Source organism: Aquarana catesbeiana, linkage group LG07, assembly GCF_042186555.1.
Source record: "Aquarana catesbeiana isolate 2022-GZ linkage group LG07, ASM4218655v1, whole genome shotgun sequence".
NCBI classification, from domain to species: domain Eukaryota; kingdom Metazoa; phylum Chordata; class Amphibia; order Anura; family Ranidae; genus Aquarana; species Aquarana catesbeiana.
Genome location: NC_133330.1, coordinates 104,765,662 through 104,784,397, shown reverse-complemented (window position 1 = coordinate 104,784,397; position 18,736 = coordinate 104,765,662). Strand labels below are relative to the sequence as shown.

General features: G+C 42.5%; 1 protein-coding gene across 6 annotated transcripts in view; it reads right to left on the bottom strand.

The window, feature by feature from the left end:
- Positions 1-8,547: 8,547 nt before the first annotated feature.
- LOC141103222 (probable endonuclease 4) overlaps positions 8,548-18,736 on the bottom strand; it is a 168,157-nt gene continuing 157,968 nt past the window's right edge. For all 6 annotated transcript variants that reach the window (XM_073592572.1, XM_073592571.1, XM_073592577.1 and 3 more), the window contains one exon: positions 8,548-10,526. In XM_073592572.1, coding sequence (XP_073448673.1) covers positions 10,457-10,526 — 70 coding nt within the window. In that variant the 3' untranslated portion in view covers positions 8,548-10,456. The remainder of the gene's footprint in view (positions 10,527-18,736) is intronic.

The window sequence follows — 18,736 nt, the reverse complement described above, 5'->3', positions numbered from 1 at the left end:
ATAATTTCAGTAGTTCAGGGACTAAGACATCTGAGTAAGATGCATAGAAGTCTAATGGTATACCGTCCCCACCAGGGGACTTAGCTGGTGCAAGAGATGCTATTGCCGCTGCAATTTCATCCATAGTGAGAGGGGCTTCTAGGTCATTCAATTGGGATTCGGAAATTTGGGGGAAGGTGATATTCTGGAGAAAAGCCTGAGTCTCTTGTATAGTAGCCGTTACCTTGGAGGAATATAGGTCAGTATAGTACCTCTGAAATTCCTCTGCAACCAACGAAGGATCTGAGATCAGTTCGTTATTTGAGTTTATCAAGGTAACCACCACTGGAGGACTAGTATCTTGATGGGCCAGAAATGCCAACAATTTACCCGCCCGCTCTCCCTGCTCAAATACCCGCTGTCTAGGAAAGAAGAGTTTCTGTTTAGCCTTTTCGAATTGTAGTTGGTCTAAAATACGGGTTTGGAGCTTAAGCTCAGATGCTTTGGCCTGTGTGGGGTTTGCTTGAAACTCACTCGTTGTTACTTCTAATTTTTCGGCTGCTTGTTGAATTACTAATTTAGAGGAAGCTTTCAGTCTATTTATTCGTGAGGATAGAATGGTGCGGACATGTAATTTAAACGCCTCCCATACCATGCCCACTGAGGCTGTGTCCCTGTTAATATTAAAATAGAATTGCTATTCCTTGGTTATGTCCTCTTGATCTTGCAATGCAGACAGCCAAAAGGGATGAAGGCGCCATGTGTGGGGTCCCGTTTTGGGGGCCAAGATCAATGTGGCCCAGCAAGGAGCGTGATCAGAGAGGGATCTAGTGTGATAGCCAGAGTCTGATAGCAATGGGAGTAATACGTCAGAGATTAAGATAAAGTCTATACGAGACAGGGAGGAGTGTGTTGCCGAAAAGCAAGAATATGCCTGGGTATTTGGGTGTTTATATCGCCACGTGTCAGTTAGTGAAAATTCTTTCAGGAGTGCGACTAAATCGAGTGGTACTAGGGAGGTGAGTGTTCTGACTCAGCTGTAGTCTGTCCATTTTGGGGTTCAATATCACATTAAAATCCCCCATCCAAATAGCAGGAATATTGGGGTGTTGCGCCATGTATAGAAGTCCTTCTGTAATCAAGGTGGAATTATAGGGAGGGGGAATATAAAATGCCATAATCAGGTATTGTGTGCCCCCTAAGGTACAGTGCAAAAAAATAAATCTACCCTGTGGGTCCGTTTGTACTGAGATAATTACAAATGGGGTGTTTTTGGCTATTAAGACGGACACCCCCCGGGAGTATGGAGTATGTGTGGCATGATATGCCCAGCCTATCCAGGGGCGCTTCAGTGCGAGTTGAAGTTACGTGTGTCTCAACCAGCACGGTTATATCTGCTCTATAGGATTTAAGGCAGCTGAAGACTGCTGTGCGTTTGAGTTTGTCCTGGAGCCCCCTTACGTTCCAGGTAAGGAATTTTATATTAGCCATGCATATCTAGTGGTAAGTGCAATGGAAGCAGCTGCGGGGTGGATCCTAGGGCACATACCTCCACACTCCATATTAATGTGAAGATGATTTTACAGCGCGCCCTTGTGTGGCGCCAAATACAGAACTCCACCATACTGTTTAGTACTTCATTGATCTTGTTCTTTAACCTAAACATAAAACTTCCCCTAACCCCCCTCCCTACCCTCAGCCTCCCAAACATGGCTGGGGCATCATTCCCAAAACTTGTGCTGTTACATTTGGAGAACATATCTTTCAAACAAAGATGTGTAATGCACATTAAACATACTGTCGCCGGCAGAAGCCTATAGGGCAGCGCCGGTTACAGCTTAACAGTTTCCTAATGGGGGCGAACAATCTCTGGTTGTGAGATTGACAGTAAAATAGGTGCAGTCCCTGCAGCGGAACACTGTCAGTGAACCACACAAATTTGATCGTTCGCCCCGATGTGGTAATTATAACAAAGAATTATACTTTTTAAGAACCAATATCCAATACCATACAATATCTATCGTGGGGGGAAAAAAAAAAGGGGGGTTGCCTCCCTCCCCTCCCTCCAGAACCATGGCAGTGGGCACACTATGCTGGATTAATAGAGGAAAGAGGAAAAAACCCCCATGCTTCGCTCCAGGGTAAGTATAGTCTCCAGTCATATATACTTAGCGCATGAATGACCTTTAACTGGCCCAGACAGTTCAAGCGTAGGAGTCCATAAGAGGGGTCTTGGGAGGGAAGTTCAAATGGATACTACACAGTGCCTGCTAACAAGCTATTTGCGGGATGTCTGGTACCAGAAACTGAAAACTTAACCATGGTCCCGCTATAACAACAAACCAGTAACAAGAATGCGTTATAGGTGTCAGGCTTCATTGGGAGGAATGAATATTACACAGGCCGAATGGGTCTGTGTAGCAGAGGTAACACTGTCACTAACGTATTACATCTTGCAGGGGTTACCGTTAGGCGGGACGATTCTTCTCCGCGTCTCGTTGATCAATCCATGCCGAGGCTTGCGCCGGATCCTCAAAGGAATGTACGCGATCCTCACCAGTTATCCGGAGACGAGCAGGGAACAGCATTGCGTACTTTATGTGATGCACTCTGAGGCGGCGTTTGACTTCCGAGAATTTTGCACGCTGTTTCTGGACCTCTGCAGAAAGTCGGGGAACGCTAATACAAAGCCCGATTGAAAGGGAATGTTCCCCTTAACTCTGGCCATTCTTAGGACCGCATCTCTGTCTCTGAAATTTAGTAGCTTCGCTATAAACGTACGCGGCGGTGCTCCCTCAGGTGGACGGCGGGCTGGCATGCGGTGGGCCCTTTCCACCACAAATGTCGCTGAGAAGGCGTCTCTGCCATATGTTGCAATCAGCAGTTTCTCCAAAAAGGTGGCAGGATCGGGGCCCTCAGATCCCTCCGGGAGACCGATAAACCGGAGATTGGACCTATGGGCCCGATTCTCAAGGTCATCTTGTTTCTGTGCCAGTTGTTGTACTTGGCGTTGCAGATCCTCTTGAGAGTGCTGCAGAGGGTACAGTGTGTCCTCCGCCCGCCCGAGCCTGGTTTCTGCCTCTGTGACCTGCTCCCGGAGTTTGGTCATGTCGTGTCTCAGTAGTGAGATGTCCACCTTCACCGCCTCTATCTTTGTTGTGAGTGTGGATTGGCATAAGGAAATAGCCTCCAGGACCTTTACTGTGTCTGCTGCCTCATGCTCTGTATGGGAAGCCGCATGAGCTGCAGCCGAGGCGCCATCTTGCTCCTCAGGGTCCCGCTCTGTCCTCCGGTATCTATCCAGAGACGAGGAGGCTGTATTGTTCCTCTTCGGTGGGGACATGTTGTGGAGGATAGGCTGTATTATTTCTCTCGGTTTTTGAAGTAAAGAATCGGTTTTAGAAGTTCAGGATTTCTGTGTCAGGATCTACCACGAGTGGAGCTTCACTCTCACACATCCTATCTCCTCGCCATCCAGGACACGCCCCCGGATAAACTGGTGTCTTTATTCAACCCTACCAACTATGTAACTCAGTAGTGCAAACACCAGAGTAAGATTAAAACCAAATAGGACCTTGAGCAAGGTGGCAACTTTGAGCCCTCCTCCGGCTACCAACTGACTGGATCTGCAGTCTGAGTAGATTGATACATCTGAGCAGCACCAGACTAGCAGGTAAGTAATGACCAACATCAGGGGAACTTTACTGACCACTACTGAAATTGCAAACTTTTCCTCAACCAAAGTATATATACCCACCAACGCAACAGTGTATCTTTAACACAAATAAAAAGCAGCTACTCACAAAGTGTCAGATACTCTGTGCATATACCAAAACTAAATATATAACAAGAGCCACACTGTATGCAATTTTCATTAATTATTATTTATGAAAATTGCATACAGCAAAACTTTTCCTCAAACCATAACTGTAATGGTTCCCTGATGTAATGTAGTGCACATGCTATATGGCGTGATATACATTAGGTATGCCAAACTAAACCGCTAACTATATATGCTATGTTATAGTGTACATTACCTCGACTGCTCTGTACATGGTATTGTACATTTATACCACTAGGACGTTTTTAATGAATTTGGTATTTTATCCCATTCAATGTAGAGGCAACTTTTGCTAGTCTTGAAATAACATAGCTTGCATTAAAGTCTCTATTAGGGTACTCTATGAAAACTTTGCTATGTTAATCCCCTTTATATATGGGCCGTAATAAAAGTCTCCAACAACATGGTGACTGTTAGCACAGTTTATACACTTTGTAAACAATTGGCAGAAGCTACTAAAAGATGGTGAATTCTCATACAGTTTTAAAGAGAAAGTAAACCCCGTACGTTTTTTCTTTTTTTTTTTTTTTAACTATAATGATCCTGGAATGTATTGGTAAGCCACACACATTTGAATATAACAAAAATGAGGCTGTAAAATACCTTATTTCACTTTTTTAAAATTTAGTTTCTTTCGGGTACTGGCCGCGCCATCCTTACTACTGATTGATGAATCTTTTGTGGACATCATTTCTGCCCATACTTTGTTTTCCTGTCCAAGTTGAAACCAAGCCTCTATCTCGATTGCCATTACTACGGCAACCGAGCTAAGCCATTGCTGACGGCAAATCACTCTCTGTGCTGCTCTGGTTCACTCCCCCTGTGTAACATCTTATACAGTCACAAGGGGGAGAACCAGGAAGGAGAGGATGAGAGCACAGCATCGCAAGGCTTCTTTCTCTGTGCCGTTTTCAATGAAAGTCAATGGCATGGAGAGAATAGTGAAACGGCAAACATAGCATGCCGTTAAAGAATCTATGGAATGCGCAAGCATGGCTGACGTCACTACAGATTGCAGGACGGTTTCTAAGGGAACAGAAAGAGTGAGTGAAATTTCACAGGCAGCGGTCAGCTGTGCTCTCCTCCTCAACTCAACTATGCACAAAAACGTAGGAATTGGGGTGCAGAAAAATGGCAGCAGGTGCTCTGGACTGATGAGTCAAAATTTGAAATATTTGGCTGTAGCAGGAGGCCGCTTGTTTGCTGGAGGGCAGTACAATAATGAATGGCTGCAGGCAACAATAAAGCATGTTGGAGGTTCCTTGCAAGTTTGGTGCTGCATTTTTGCAAATGGAGTTGGAGATTTGGTCAGGACCAGTGGTGTCCTCAATGTTGAGAAATGCAGGCAGATACAGTGCCTCCAGAAAGTATTCACAGCGCTTCACTTTTTCCACATTCTTTTATGTGGCAGCCGTACTCCAAAATGGTTTGAACTGATTATTTTCCTTAAAATTCTACGAACAATACGCCATAATGACAACATGAAAAAAGTTTGTTTGAAATCTTTGCAAATTTATTAAAAATAAAAAATCCCATGTACATAAGTATTCACAGCCTTTGTTTAATACTTTGTTGAAGCACCTATTACAGCCCCAAGTCTTTTTGAGTATGATGCTACAAGCTTAGCACACTTATTTTTGGGCAGTTTCTCCCATTCTTCTTTGAAGGACCTTTCAAGTTCCATCAGGTTGGATGGGAAGCGTCGGTGCACGGCCATTTCCAGATCTCTCCAGAGATGTTCAAACAGGTTCAAGTCTGGGCTCTGGCTGGGCCACTTGAGGACATTCATAGAGTTGTCCCAGAGCCACTTCTTTGTTATCTTGGCTGTGTGCTTAGGGTAATTGTCCTGTTGGAAGATAAACCTTCACCCCTGTCTGAGGTCCAGAGCGCTCTGGAGCAGGTTTTCATCAAGGGATGCCTCTGTATATTGCTGCATTCATCTTTCCCTCAATCCTGACTAGTCTCCCAGTTCCTGCCGCTGAAAACATCCCCACAGCATGATGCTGCCACCACCATTCTTCACTGTATGAATGGTATTGGCCAGGTAATTAATGGTGCCTGGTTTCCTCAAGACATGACGCTTACCATTCAAGCCAAAGAGTTCAATCTCTGTTTAATCAGACCAGAGAGTTTTGTTTCTCATGGTCTCAGAGTGACCAGAGTGGTCTCAGAGTGACCATATGGTTCTTGGTCACCTCCCTGACTAAGGCCCTTCTCCCCCAATCGCTAAGTTTGGCCGGATGGCACGCTCAAGGAAGAGTCCTGGTTGTTCCAAACTTCTTCCATTTACGGATGATGGAGGCCACTGTACTCATTGGGACCTTCAATGCTGCAGAAATGTTTCTGTACCCTTCCCCAGATCTGTGCCTCGATACAATTCTGTCTCGGAGTACTACAGACAATTCCTTAGACTTCATAGCTTGGTTTGTGCTCTGACATGCACTGTTAACTGTGGAACCTTTTATAGACAGGTGTGTGCCTTTCCAAATCATGTCCAATCAAATGAATTTACCACAGGGGGACTCCAATCAAGTTGTAGAAACATCTTAAGGATGATCAGTGGAAACAGGATGCACCTGAGCTCAATTTTGAGTGTCATGGCAAAGACTGTGAAGACATGTACTTATGTACATGTGATTTTTTAGCTTTTTATTTTTAATAAATTTACAAAGATTTTAACCACTTCCATACCGCACAAATTCTGACACTTCACTGCTTCACAGGTTACCTGTTTAGAGTTACAGAGGAGGTCTAGTGCTAGAATTATTGCTCTTGCTCTAACGTTCACGGTGATACCTCACATGTGTGGTTTGGACGTCGTTTACATATGCGGGTGCGACTTACGTACGCATTTGCTTTTGTGTGCGAGCTCGCGGGGACGGGGCACTTTATTTAAAAAAATTTTTTTTTACACTTTCCCTTTAACAAATTTTTATTTGATCACTTTTATTCATATTACAAAGAATGTAAACATCCCTTCTAATAGGAATGGTACGTGACAGGTCCTTTTTAGGGAGAGATGTGGGGTCTATAAGACCCCACATCTCTCCTCCAGGCTGGAAAGCATCAGATCAAAAAAAATTGACGATCTGATGCTTTTCTAGCCGAGAGCTTGGCTTTGTTTACTTGTGCGGCCCAGACGTGACATAATAACGTCGCGCCCGGGCCTCCGAGGATCATAGAGATTGCTAGGGACCATCTGTCCCTTGAAAATCTCTATGCATCTCTTCCGGTGATGGGCGATTCGTTCTCAGTGTCCCCAATCGCGTGGGAGAGCCCAGAGAAGCACCGGAGGGCGGCGGGAGGGGGGGTGTCCCCTCCCATTGCCGCTAAGAATGATCAATTGGCTGAACAGCTGCTATGATCGTCTTATTGTGCTCAGAATCGCTGGCTCTAAAAAACGATATCTGGATGATGCCTGTAGCTGCAGGCATCATTCAGATATCTCCACTGAAAGCCGAGGACGTCATATAACGGCGGTATGGAAGTGGTTAAACAAACTTTTTCCGCGTTGTCATTATGGGGTATGGTTTTATAGAATTTTTAGGAAAATAATGAATTTAAACAATTTTGGAATAATGCCCCGTACACACGATCGGACTTTGTTCGGACATTCCGACAACAAAATCCTAGGATTTTTTCCAACGGATGTTGGCTCAAACTTGTTTTGCATACACACGGTCACACAAAGTTGTCGGAAAATCCGATCGTTCTAAACGCGGTGACGTAAAACACGTACGTCGGGACTATAAACGGGGCAGTGGCCAATAGCTTTCATCTCTTTATTTATTCTGAGCATGCGTGGCACTTTGTCTGTCGGATTTGTGTACACACGATTGGAATTTCCGACAACGGATTTTGTTGTCGGAAAATTTTATATCCTGCTCTCAAACTTTGTGTGTCGGAAAATCCGATGGAAAATGTGTGATGGAGCCTACACACGGTCGGAATTTCCGACAACAAGGTCCTATCACACATTTTCCGTCGGAAAATCCGACCGTGTGTACGGGGCATAAGGCTGTAACTTAACAAAATGTGGAAAAAGTGAAGCGCTGTGAAAAAATTCTGGATCCACTGTACTTATCCATCATGCCATATCATCATTGTGATTGGCCCCAAATTTATTTTACAGCAGGACAACACCAAACATACAGCCAATGCCATTAAGAACCATCTTCAGTGTAAAAAACAACAAGGTGTCCTGGAAGTGATGGTTTGGTCCCCACAGAGCCCTGATCTCAACATCATTGAGTCTGTCTGGGATTACATGAAGAGACAGAAGGATTTGAGGCAGCCTACATCCACAGAAGATCTGTGGTTAGTTCTCCAAGATGTTTGGAAAGACCTACCTGTCGAGTGCCTTCAAAAACTGTGTGCAAGTATACCTAGAAGAACTGAAGAATTGATGCCCTTTTGAAGGGAATAGATGGTCACGCCAATATTGATTTGATTTGGATTGGTCTTCTGTTAATTTTTTATTATTTAACAAAATGGAAAGTAAATTAATTAACACTTCTATTTCTGAAAGCATTCTTAATTCACAGCATTTTTTCACACCTAAGACTTTTGCACACTAATATGTAAAAAAAAAAAAAATATATATATTATATATATATATATATATATATATATATACACACACACACACACACACACACACACACACACACACACATACATACATACATATACACATACTCTCTACGTCCACAAAAAAATAATATTACTTTTTGTTCATGTAAATGAAATATATTTATTTAACAAATTATACAAAAATACCATTCTAGAAAAGCAACATACAAAGCATTAAACGCACTGACAAAACTTAAAACAATTAGATCAGTGTGACCAAACATATTTATGAATTACTATAGAATTATGTGCTAATAAATGCCCCAAAACATGATATTCCATATCATATATGAATCAAACAACAAAAAACTGTTTACTTATATACAGTGCATCAACAGTGTATCAATATAAATGTCAAAATAACTCCAAAAATAAGAGGGCTGGATGAGTTTTGCTGCTGGTTGGTGGGCGTTCTATTGAGAAATACACAAGGACAGCGCTGCTTGGTTTTATGTCCTGACATAGAGGCTTTTTCTACTGTGTTCATATGAGCATTTATATGAGTGCATTACTTTACTTGATTTTAATTATTAAATATTTGTAGGTGAGCACTATGTCCTTCCTTTGTTTTCCTTGAGCTTTATGGCCTGCTATGCATCTGAGTGCCTGGGTAGGACAATCTGCCTGCTTTCTGGTCCTGGAGAGATACACACGGAGTTATTTTCGATGAGGGACAATGCTGGCTCAATTGATTCGGGTTTATACTGTGCCTGGATTTAAAGAAACATGCTTATTTTTGACCTTTAGGATGAAGGTAAAATATATAAGGAGAGCGCGTGTCCGGGAGGCGTCAGGGAAGGTCTCAAGTGGAGAGTACGTTATATTAACTCACGATGGTATGGACTGTTTTAATCTTTTTTTTCACAAACTTGCACAAAAGGTATTTTTGGAGATGTTTCACATTTATATTGATACACTGTTGATGTATGTAAGTGAATATTTTGTTTTTTGTTGTTTGATTCCTATATGGTATGGAGTATCACATTTAGAGCATGTATTAGTGCAGCACACAGTTCCATGGCGATTTAATCATTTTCAGCTTGCTTACGTTTTTTTAGGTCTGTGCACAAAGTTATTAATTTACACATATATGAATTATTTGCTCTTTTGTTTTTTATAATCGAGGAAAGACCTGCTATTAGCAGCCACATATAAGAGGGATCAGCAGGGCCCCTACATGAATAAGATGTGAGGCTGGGTGCCCTGCAGACTCTAATATCTCTTTCGTTGATCAAATTATTTTAACAACAGTTGAAAGATTAATTTCTTTTGAATAACTACACCCAAGAGCCCTCAGGCTTTGCACATGCAGTGCATCATCAGGGACCAGTTTTGCAGTCTGCCCCAGCAATAACAATAAAGTTTGCTTATGGCATTCTCAGTACCTTGGCAACTAAGAACTGAGGGATGATGATGTGCTAAGCAGAGAGGCCGAAAAAGGAGAGGCTGGGAGAGGGGAGGTTACTGAATTGGGCAATGGGGCGATCGGTCATTCAGTGCACAATAACAAGGCAGGGTTGACCGGTCTCCTTAACATGTCGCCACTTTTCCAAGATGTTAGCTTGTGCCTGCTGGGAGCCACAAAGCCTCTTGCAGAAGAAACTCCTTTCTTTCCTAAAATCTGTCCACCCTTGGGACAAATAAGTGATGGCCTTGCCAAAGGAATCGAGAATGAAATCAGAACCAGGCTAGGAGACTTTCATTGGAGAAGATGTGGGGCTCCCAACAGGGTTCACATTGACAGGTAAGTATAAAGAAATGAGATGAAGGGCTGCGGAAGAGACATATTTAAAGGATAAATATGCTAAAAGTACAGTTATCCTTTAAGAAAACCTAGGAGTAACTATTGGATTGTTGTCTCAGGTGGACATCCAAAATGCACCTGGTAAGTATATATATATATATATATATATATATATATATATATATATATATATATATATATATATAAACAAAATATAACAACTGTTAAGTTACAGGTTAGGTAAACCTGCAGCATAGAATTTACAGACGTTTTGTGGTTGCGCCCTCTACACACAGCGAATACAGCAGTTCAATCTCATCAAAATCAGCACTGGAAAAAAAAAAAAAGATAAAAGAACAATATTAAATTTGTCTAGACAATAAATAGCTTAACATTCAAATTCGTAGCTTCCAAAAAACAATCGGTAATGCAAAGATGGGTAGATCTCTTATCAAGAATAGTGGGCGAAGAAAAAGCTGTTCATGGTATGTGAATAGCTGGATACAATGCAACTTTTTCCCCAGCTTGGCTAATGAAGAGATTGCTCCTTTTATTTAAAAAACAATCTACGTCTGTATGTATAATGAACATTTTCAATGTTGCAATATGCCTTTTTTATTCACTTGTTAGTTATGCCATCTTCAGTAGCTACTACACTTATAATCTTATAACATAGCTGCTGATGATCATGTCAGCAATTTATATCTGCTTAGAGAAGCATTGTAGCTGCATAGAGAAGCCAGCTACAGCCGCAGCTCTAATCATCTGCTCTGAATGGCTGCTGATGACTTTTCATCTGGGATAGTATTAAAAGGTCACTTTTGGAACAGTTTGAAACACTGGAGTAAGTATGTATGTTTTGTGTGATTTTTTTTTTTTTTTTTAGAAAAAAGCAAATCTTATGCTTACATGATTTGAAACAGCCACAATATTTTTACTTGACTCACTGGGGTTGATTTATTAAAACTGGAGTGCAAAATCTGGTGCAGCTCAGCACAGAAACCATTTCGTTTCCAGGTTTTTGTTTTTTTTGCCAAGGTTAATTGAACAAGGTGAAGTTAGAAGCCGATTGGCTACCATGCAGAGCTGCACCAGACTTTGCACTCTCCAGTTTTACTAAATCACCCCACTTAGTTTTAGCAGGTGTACAGTGAGCCCAGGTTCACACTGCTGCGGGATTGAAATCAGGCGAGTTCAGCTGTACTCGCACCATTTCATTCCCGCGTGTCAGTCTGACGATTTCAGAGACATCTGTGCGGTTTCCTGCACAGATGTCTATTGAAATCGCCAAAAGTAGTACAGAAACTACTTTTTGGAATCTGTGCGGCGCGCAAAGTCGCACCGATTTGGACGGTTCTATTGTGGGCAATAGCCGCCGATTTGGCATGCGATTTGACATGTCAAATCGAATCAATATGAACCAGGGCTGAAAGGATTATGTTTTTTTTAAAGAAAACAATGGCCGAAATGAGTTGTAATGTTTTGTCAACATGCTGGAAAATACTTGTTAGCAACAATGAGCATTTCAATTACATATCCCTGAACCAGGATTTCCCAAACATCTATATGAATGACTATTTATCTACAATTCATTAAAACAAAGAGAAATAAATGTAGCCTATCACACACGCCTGTAAGCGAAGTTTATGACACCATCACATGATAGGCTATTGGCTCAAAATAATCATTTTTAATTAACAGCAAATATATCTGAGCAATTACTGTGTATTGCAAAATCTCTGTTAACGGGTTAAGAATTAGCATTGCATCGCCATAACAATCTGATATTGAACATGTTGTGCTTTTAATTATTATTAGAATCATCAACCACATTTGCATGCATCCCCCTCCCCCGATATCTTTGCTAATGAGTATACAGCAACGTCTATGACTGAATTTACTTGTAAGGAGATCAGTAGTTCAGCTTCCTGCTGAGGTTGGAGATCAAACCTGGAGCTAAAATTACAGGCTACATCTATATATATATATATATATATATATATATATATATATATATATATATATATATATATACATACACACACATACACGCACTAGTCTTTGTCTTCACCCTGGTTTAATCTTATTAATGTTTGTAAAGGTCCTTGCATTATCAAACAGCTGTTCTATATGCAGTTATGTGTCCATATGTCAAATAGTTTATTAACTAAAATTTTGATCTGTGTGATCATTCTGTCATGCCCACAAACGTACTTGTCAAAGAAAGCAATTTGTATATTCTAACACGGCAATTCCCTTTAAAAAGATCCTGTCATGACAAACATAGGAGCTGCCATTGCTGACTTATTTTTGTAGGTACATGCTCTAAGGCTGTCATCCCTACCTCTTTTTATTACTTGATGAGTTAATGACCTGGAGCAAGTCATGTGCATATCACCCGACCTACAGATGTGGTTTCCAGATCAGTGGCCCATTAAGTAGTGTAGAAACGATGGCATGACCGCTCTGAAGCACACAGTTTCAAAAACAAGTCAGCAACAGGACTTCCCCATGTTTTTATTTGGACATGTTTTCTTTAAAGTAAAACTGTCAGAAACATGGGCAATTCAAACATTGCATATAATAAAAAAAATGTAAAGCCTAAATAGTCTATTTGGAGCCACGTACCACTCGTATGAGGTTAACAAATGTATTGTTCTAGCACACACATGAACACTCCCCTCCTCCCCTCCTTTTCTTGTTCATCTAGGATATAGGCATGAAAGAAATTTTAAATGAATAATATGAAATTCTGGCAAACATCCAGTATGTATAACGGAAATAGCTGAGGGATAATTTGTGGTACTGTCCTTATAATGGGGGGATGATAGATTAAGGGTTTGTCAAATGTAGTTTCAATAGCTCATGAAAAAGGTTAAGTGGTGACTCGTCCATTAGGGGCGCCCGGAGTCCGCCCCCTCTCTCAACGCCACCCCCTAGGCCTATATGAATAATGGATAGATTCATGCATAGCATGAATCTATCCATGGACGCCACAGCCACCCCCAATTCAGGCATTCGGCCCCTTTCAGGACAGTGGGCACGTTAATTACAGTGGTGGGGTGTTTTTTTAAAGCACCTGATTAGAGTCATAGGCTATAATAGGCTTCAAAATAGGGTGGGCTCAGAGTGAAGAGCATTGCGCCATGAGCCCACCTAGGTGTTACAACAGTGAATGCATATACGCTGTTGTAACACTGATCCTCAATCCGGCCAATCAGAAGCAGGTCTGAGACCCGTTTTCCGATTAGCGTGACGCTCCAGTTGACGTCCCTATGACGAAACGCGTAGGGCGTGGCCTATTTTGGCGCTTTTGCATCATCTCCCAGAGAATCACCAATTTAAACCTGACGCTCTCCTGTTTTGATGACATTTGGTTGCCTATTATAAACTGCTTAAATGTGAGTACCATCCTGTCATCTGCGTTCAATAAAGAGTGTTTTATGGTTTTACGCTATGGAATCCCCTCTTTCTTCTCTTATGCCTAATATGTCACCGTGACCCAGAAACAGCCTGTGGATTGTCGCACAGTGGCATATACTGTGACTGCGTATCACCCCCGCAGGGGTTAATGAAGCTGGTGAGTGTCCGCATGATCACAAGACACGAGTACCTGGTCACCAAGATTAATATAAATACTTGCCTAGATTTACAAAGATGTCAAGATTTTCACTTAAGTTGCACTGAGCACTAGTCACTTTTTGCCAAAGACTTTTACATTAATCACTGTATGGAGTTTTTATATGAATGGAATAATTTTTGCTAAAGTCACTTTTTTGATCCCCCCCCCCCATTCAAAAGGGGGCACATTGTTGTTTTACTTTGGTTTTATTTCGTTGAATTTGCTATATGCGATTTTGTTTATATATTTTTTATTTTTTATACTTTATATGTGACTTTACATATGGGATTTGGCTACACATGACTTATAAAGTATCTCTATGAACTAGAACAGAGCTACACTCATACACTCCAAAGGGGGTCACTTTGCTGTTTTATTTATTCATTTATTTGTGGTTTTTTTCGTTGAATTTGCTATATGCGATTTTGGTTTATATTTTATATGCGACTTTATATATGGCATTTGGCTACACACAAGATTTACAAAGTATTTTTATGAATTAGGACAGCGCCACACCCACACACTAACCCTTCATGAGGGGGAGTTGCAATGTGAATAGGGGGAAAAGCTGTAATATGAATGGGGCAGAGCTGTGGGGGGCCGTGATGTGGGGCATGGTAAAGGATACCGCTTTAAGGGGGGGTAAAATGGGGAGCAGAGGACATTGCTGTGGGGGGATTTGCGGTGGGGGAAAGATACTACTGTGGGGGAGGGTTGGTTTGAAGGGGGGCAGAGGACACTACTGTGGGGGGGGATGTGAAGGGGGAAGAGGATACCACTGTCAAGGGAGAACTGTGATGTAAAGGGGGACGGAAGTCACTGAGTTTGTGATTTCAGATGAGGGGGGCTGTGATGTGAATAATCTGAGTCATCGCATAAACAGGCAATTCGGACCTCGACTGGAAGAATTTTAATTAAATACCCCTGCCTTAGAGGGAGAATCCCTTACAGGGCTAACGTTTGCCTTTGAAGGCAAAATGCCGCATCCACCAAAAATGGGGAAGCCCAATTTTTCTGCTGCCACAGGGAAGGGGTAAAAGTGGAAAGGTGTTTCAAGAGGATGAAGAAATGATCTGGGTTTTTCCACTCCATAGTGATCAGATCATCAAATTGCAGATAACAAGGAAAAAACCTTAACAGGACACTTCATTTGATGATAGCCTACAGCTGTCACCGAGCCCTTGGTTGAGGTAGCCCCCAATTTCAATGTCTCAGTAAAATTAGACCGACTACAATATCCTTTTGTCAAGAGAGGGATTCCTCTGACAGTTCACCTTCACCAAGGGAGGGGGAAGAAATTAGCACTTGAGTCATGCACCTTGAGTTTAGGCGACCCAGAGGCACTGTACGCTCTAAATTTGAACTGGAAACAAAGGGGAAGGGGGGAAATACTTTTTGTAAATCTTGTCATCTGGAAAAACAGGTTTTTAAAACAGCTTACCTGTAAAATCCTTTTCTTTGAGGTACATCAGGGGACACAGGCCATAGTAATTACTATGTGGGTTATAGGCCACCTTTAGGTGATGGACACTGGCACGCCCTAAATTAAGAAGTGCACTCCCTATATAACCCCTCCCACTACTGGGAGTATTCAGTTTTGTAGCCAAGCAATACACGTGTATACCAAAGAAGGGAGGGACCTCTGTGTCCCCTGATGTACCTCAAAGAAAAGGATTTTACAGGTAAGCTGTTTTAAAAATCCTGTTTTCTTTTCATACATCAGGGGACACAGAGCCATAGTAATTACTATGTGGGATGTCCCATATCAATGGCAACTGAAGGGAGGGAGACACAACAAAAAAGGTAGGGCATTAAGAGGCTAGAGGACTTATACTGCAGCCTGCAGTACACTACGCCCAAAGGCAATATCCTCATGACCTTTAACATCTATTTGATAGAATCTGGTAAATGTATGGATTGAAGACCAGGTTGCGGCCTTGCAGATCTGAGCCATAGAGGCCTGGTGATGCACCGCCCAAGAGGCACTAACAGCCCTGGTGGAATGCGCTTTGACACGAAAAGGAGGAATTTTATTCTTTAGACCATAAGCTTGAACAATCACTTGACAAATCCATTTGGAAATAGTAGATTTTGATGCCGCTTGTCCTCTTTTAGGACCTTCTGGCAGTACAAACAAAATATCTGTTTTGCGAACCTGAGCGGTCGCCTTTAAATATATCTTAACCGCTCTTACTACATCAAGGGAATGTAGTGCCTTCTCTTCCCTAGATCGAGGCTTTGTGAAGAAAGAAGGCAGAATAATATCCTGGTTCAAATGAAAACCTGTCACCACTTTTGGTAGAAATTCAGGATGAGGCCGCAATACCACCTTATCCTTATGCATGACTAAATATGGCTCCTTACAAGATAGAGCCGCCAATTACGATACTCTTCTCGCAGAAGATATGGCGACCAAAAAGACTATTTTTCTTGTCAAAAGAACGAAGGGAATTTCCCGTATAGGTTCAAAAGGCTGAGTTTGTAAAGCCAATAGGACTAGATTCAAATCCCAAGGATTTAGAGGTGCCCTGACAGGGGGATTAATTCTTGTTACCCCCTGAATAAAACTACGCACCAGAGAGTGAGAAGCAAGAGGCAATTGAAAAAATACTGCTAAGGCCGAGACCTGGCCCTTGATAGTACTCAAAGCCAGCTTCATCTCTAATCCCATTTGCAGGAATTCAAGGATCCTACCTATGACATACTTCCTGGGGTGCCACCCCCTGGATCCACACCAGGAAACATATGCCTTCCGGGCTCTATAGTAAATGACTCTGGAGGCCGGCTTCCTAGCATTAACCAAAGTAGTCATTACTGAAGGAGATAACCCACGATCCCTTAGAATGTAGGTTTCAATAGCCAAACCGTTAAATTTAGCGTTTGTAAGGTAGGATGGAATACCGGACCTTGAGCAAGAAGGTCTGGCCACAATGGCAGGGTCCAAGGTACTCCTATCGCCATCTTTATGATCTCGGCAAACCAAGATCTTCTGGGCCACGCTGGGGCCACCAGAATCACCTCTTTCCGTTCCTGCTTGATCCTGCGGAGAAGGCGCGGAAGTAGCAGAACTGGAGGAAACGCATAGATTAGTGAAAACTGATCCCATGGGAAGACCAAGGCATCTGTTCCGCACGCTAGCGGGTCCTTCGTCCTTGACACAAAGCTGTCGACTTTGTTGTTGAATCTGCACGCGAACAGATCCACGTCCGGAACACCTCATCTTTGACATATCGACAGGAAGATGTCGGGGTGAAGAGACCATTCTCCTGGAAACAACTGTTGGCGACTCAAGTAGTCCGCCTGCCAATTCTCTATCCCCGGAATAAAAACCGCTGATAGACAAGGGATGTTGCTTTCTGCCCAAGCTAGAACATGATTCACCTCTTTTTGGGCTGCACGACTTCTCATGCCCCCCTGGTGATTGATGTAGGCCACCGCCGTGGCATTGTCGGATTGAATCCTGACAGGACAATTCCGCAGCCTGAACGTCCAGGATTCTAGGGCCAGACGTACTGCCCGAATCTCTAGAACGTTGATGGACAAGGTCCTTTCTGACTTGGACCATTTCCCCTGGACAGAAGCTTCTTCCAGGACTGCTCCCCAACCTAGAAGGCTGGCATCCGTTGTTACCACTTTCCAGGATACTGGTAAAAAAGACTTCCGCTTTTGGAGATGGCTGGATATCAACCACCAATTGAGGCTCAGACGCACCTGGGGGGATAAGAGCATTGGAAAGTCCAAGGCCTGAACCTTCTTGTTCCAGGCCAACAGGATGACGTTTTGTAGCAGTCTTGAATGAAACTGCGCATAAGGGATGGCCTCGAAGGAGGCCACCATCTTCCCTAACATTTTCATGCACATCCGAATGGAAGGATTTCTTTTTGTTTTGACAAGTTGAATTAGTTCCTTTATGGAACTGATTCTTGCCTGGGGTAGGAATACCTTCTTTTGCACTGTATCTATGACTAGCCCCAAGTACTGTAATCTCCTTGATTGTGTCAAGGAAGACTTCTCTAGGTTGAATATCCAACCTAGGCTTTCCAGGTAGCTTACAGCTGAGATTAGATTTTGGTTTAGACCAGAAACTGATTGATCTATTAAAAGCAGATTGTCTAAATAGGCTAGGACCGTTATGCCCTGGGCCCTTAACCTGGCTAAGGGAGGTGCCAGGATCTTTGTGAACACCCGTGGTGCAGTGGCTAGACCAAATGGCAGAGCCACAAATTGAAAATGGTGATTTTCTACCACGAAGCGCAGAAATTTCTGATGAGCGGGAAATATCGGCCTGTGGAGATATGCATCCTTGATATCGATTGATGCCAAAAACTCTCCTCCTTGTAAAATGGAAACAACCGATCGGACTGACTCCATGCGAAAGGATTGGATATTTAAGTATCGGTTCAGATCTTTGAGATCTAAAATGGTTCTTACCTCCCCGTTTGGTTTTGGAACCGTGAAAAGGTTTGAATAAAACCCTGAACCCTGTTCCTCTAAAGGAACCTCTGATATCACTTCTTGGGATAAGAGATGATTCAGAGCTAAAAAGGAGAGACTTCCTTTTCTCTGGATCGTTGTGAATGGGGACTAAATGTGCCCCATCGTATGCCAACCTGTACCTGGGGGGGTGGGAAAAAGATTTGTTTTCCAGGGACGACCTGACCCACTTATTGGAAAAGGTCGTCTCCTGGTATCGATACATAGACGACGTTCTGTTATTTTGGTCGGGGTCAGAAAGAGAACTATTTGAATTTTTTGAATTGATCTCTGTTAACAATTTTAATTTACGTTTTACTATGGAACATAGTACAACTGCAATTAACTTCCTCGATCTCACCATTTCAATTGATACCAATGGTAAACTAAACTCATCACTTTTCAGAAAACCCTCGGCAGGGAACACCATCCTTCACGCAGCCAG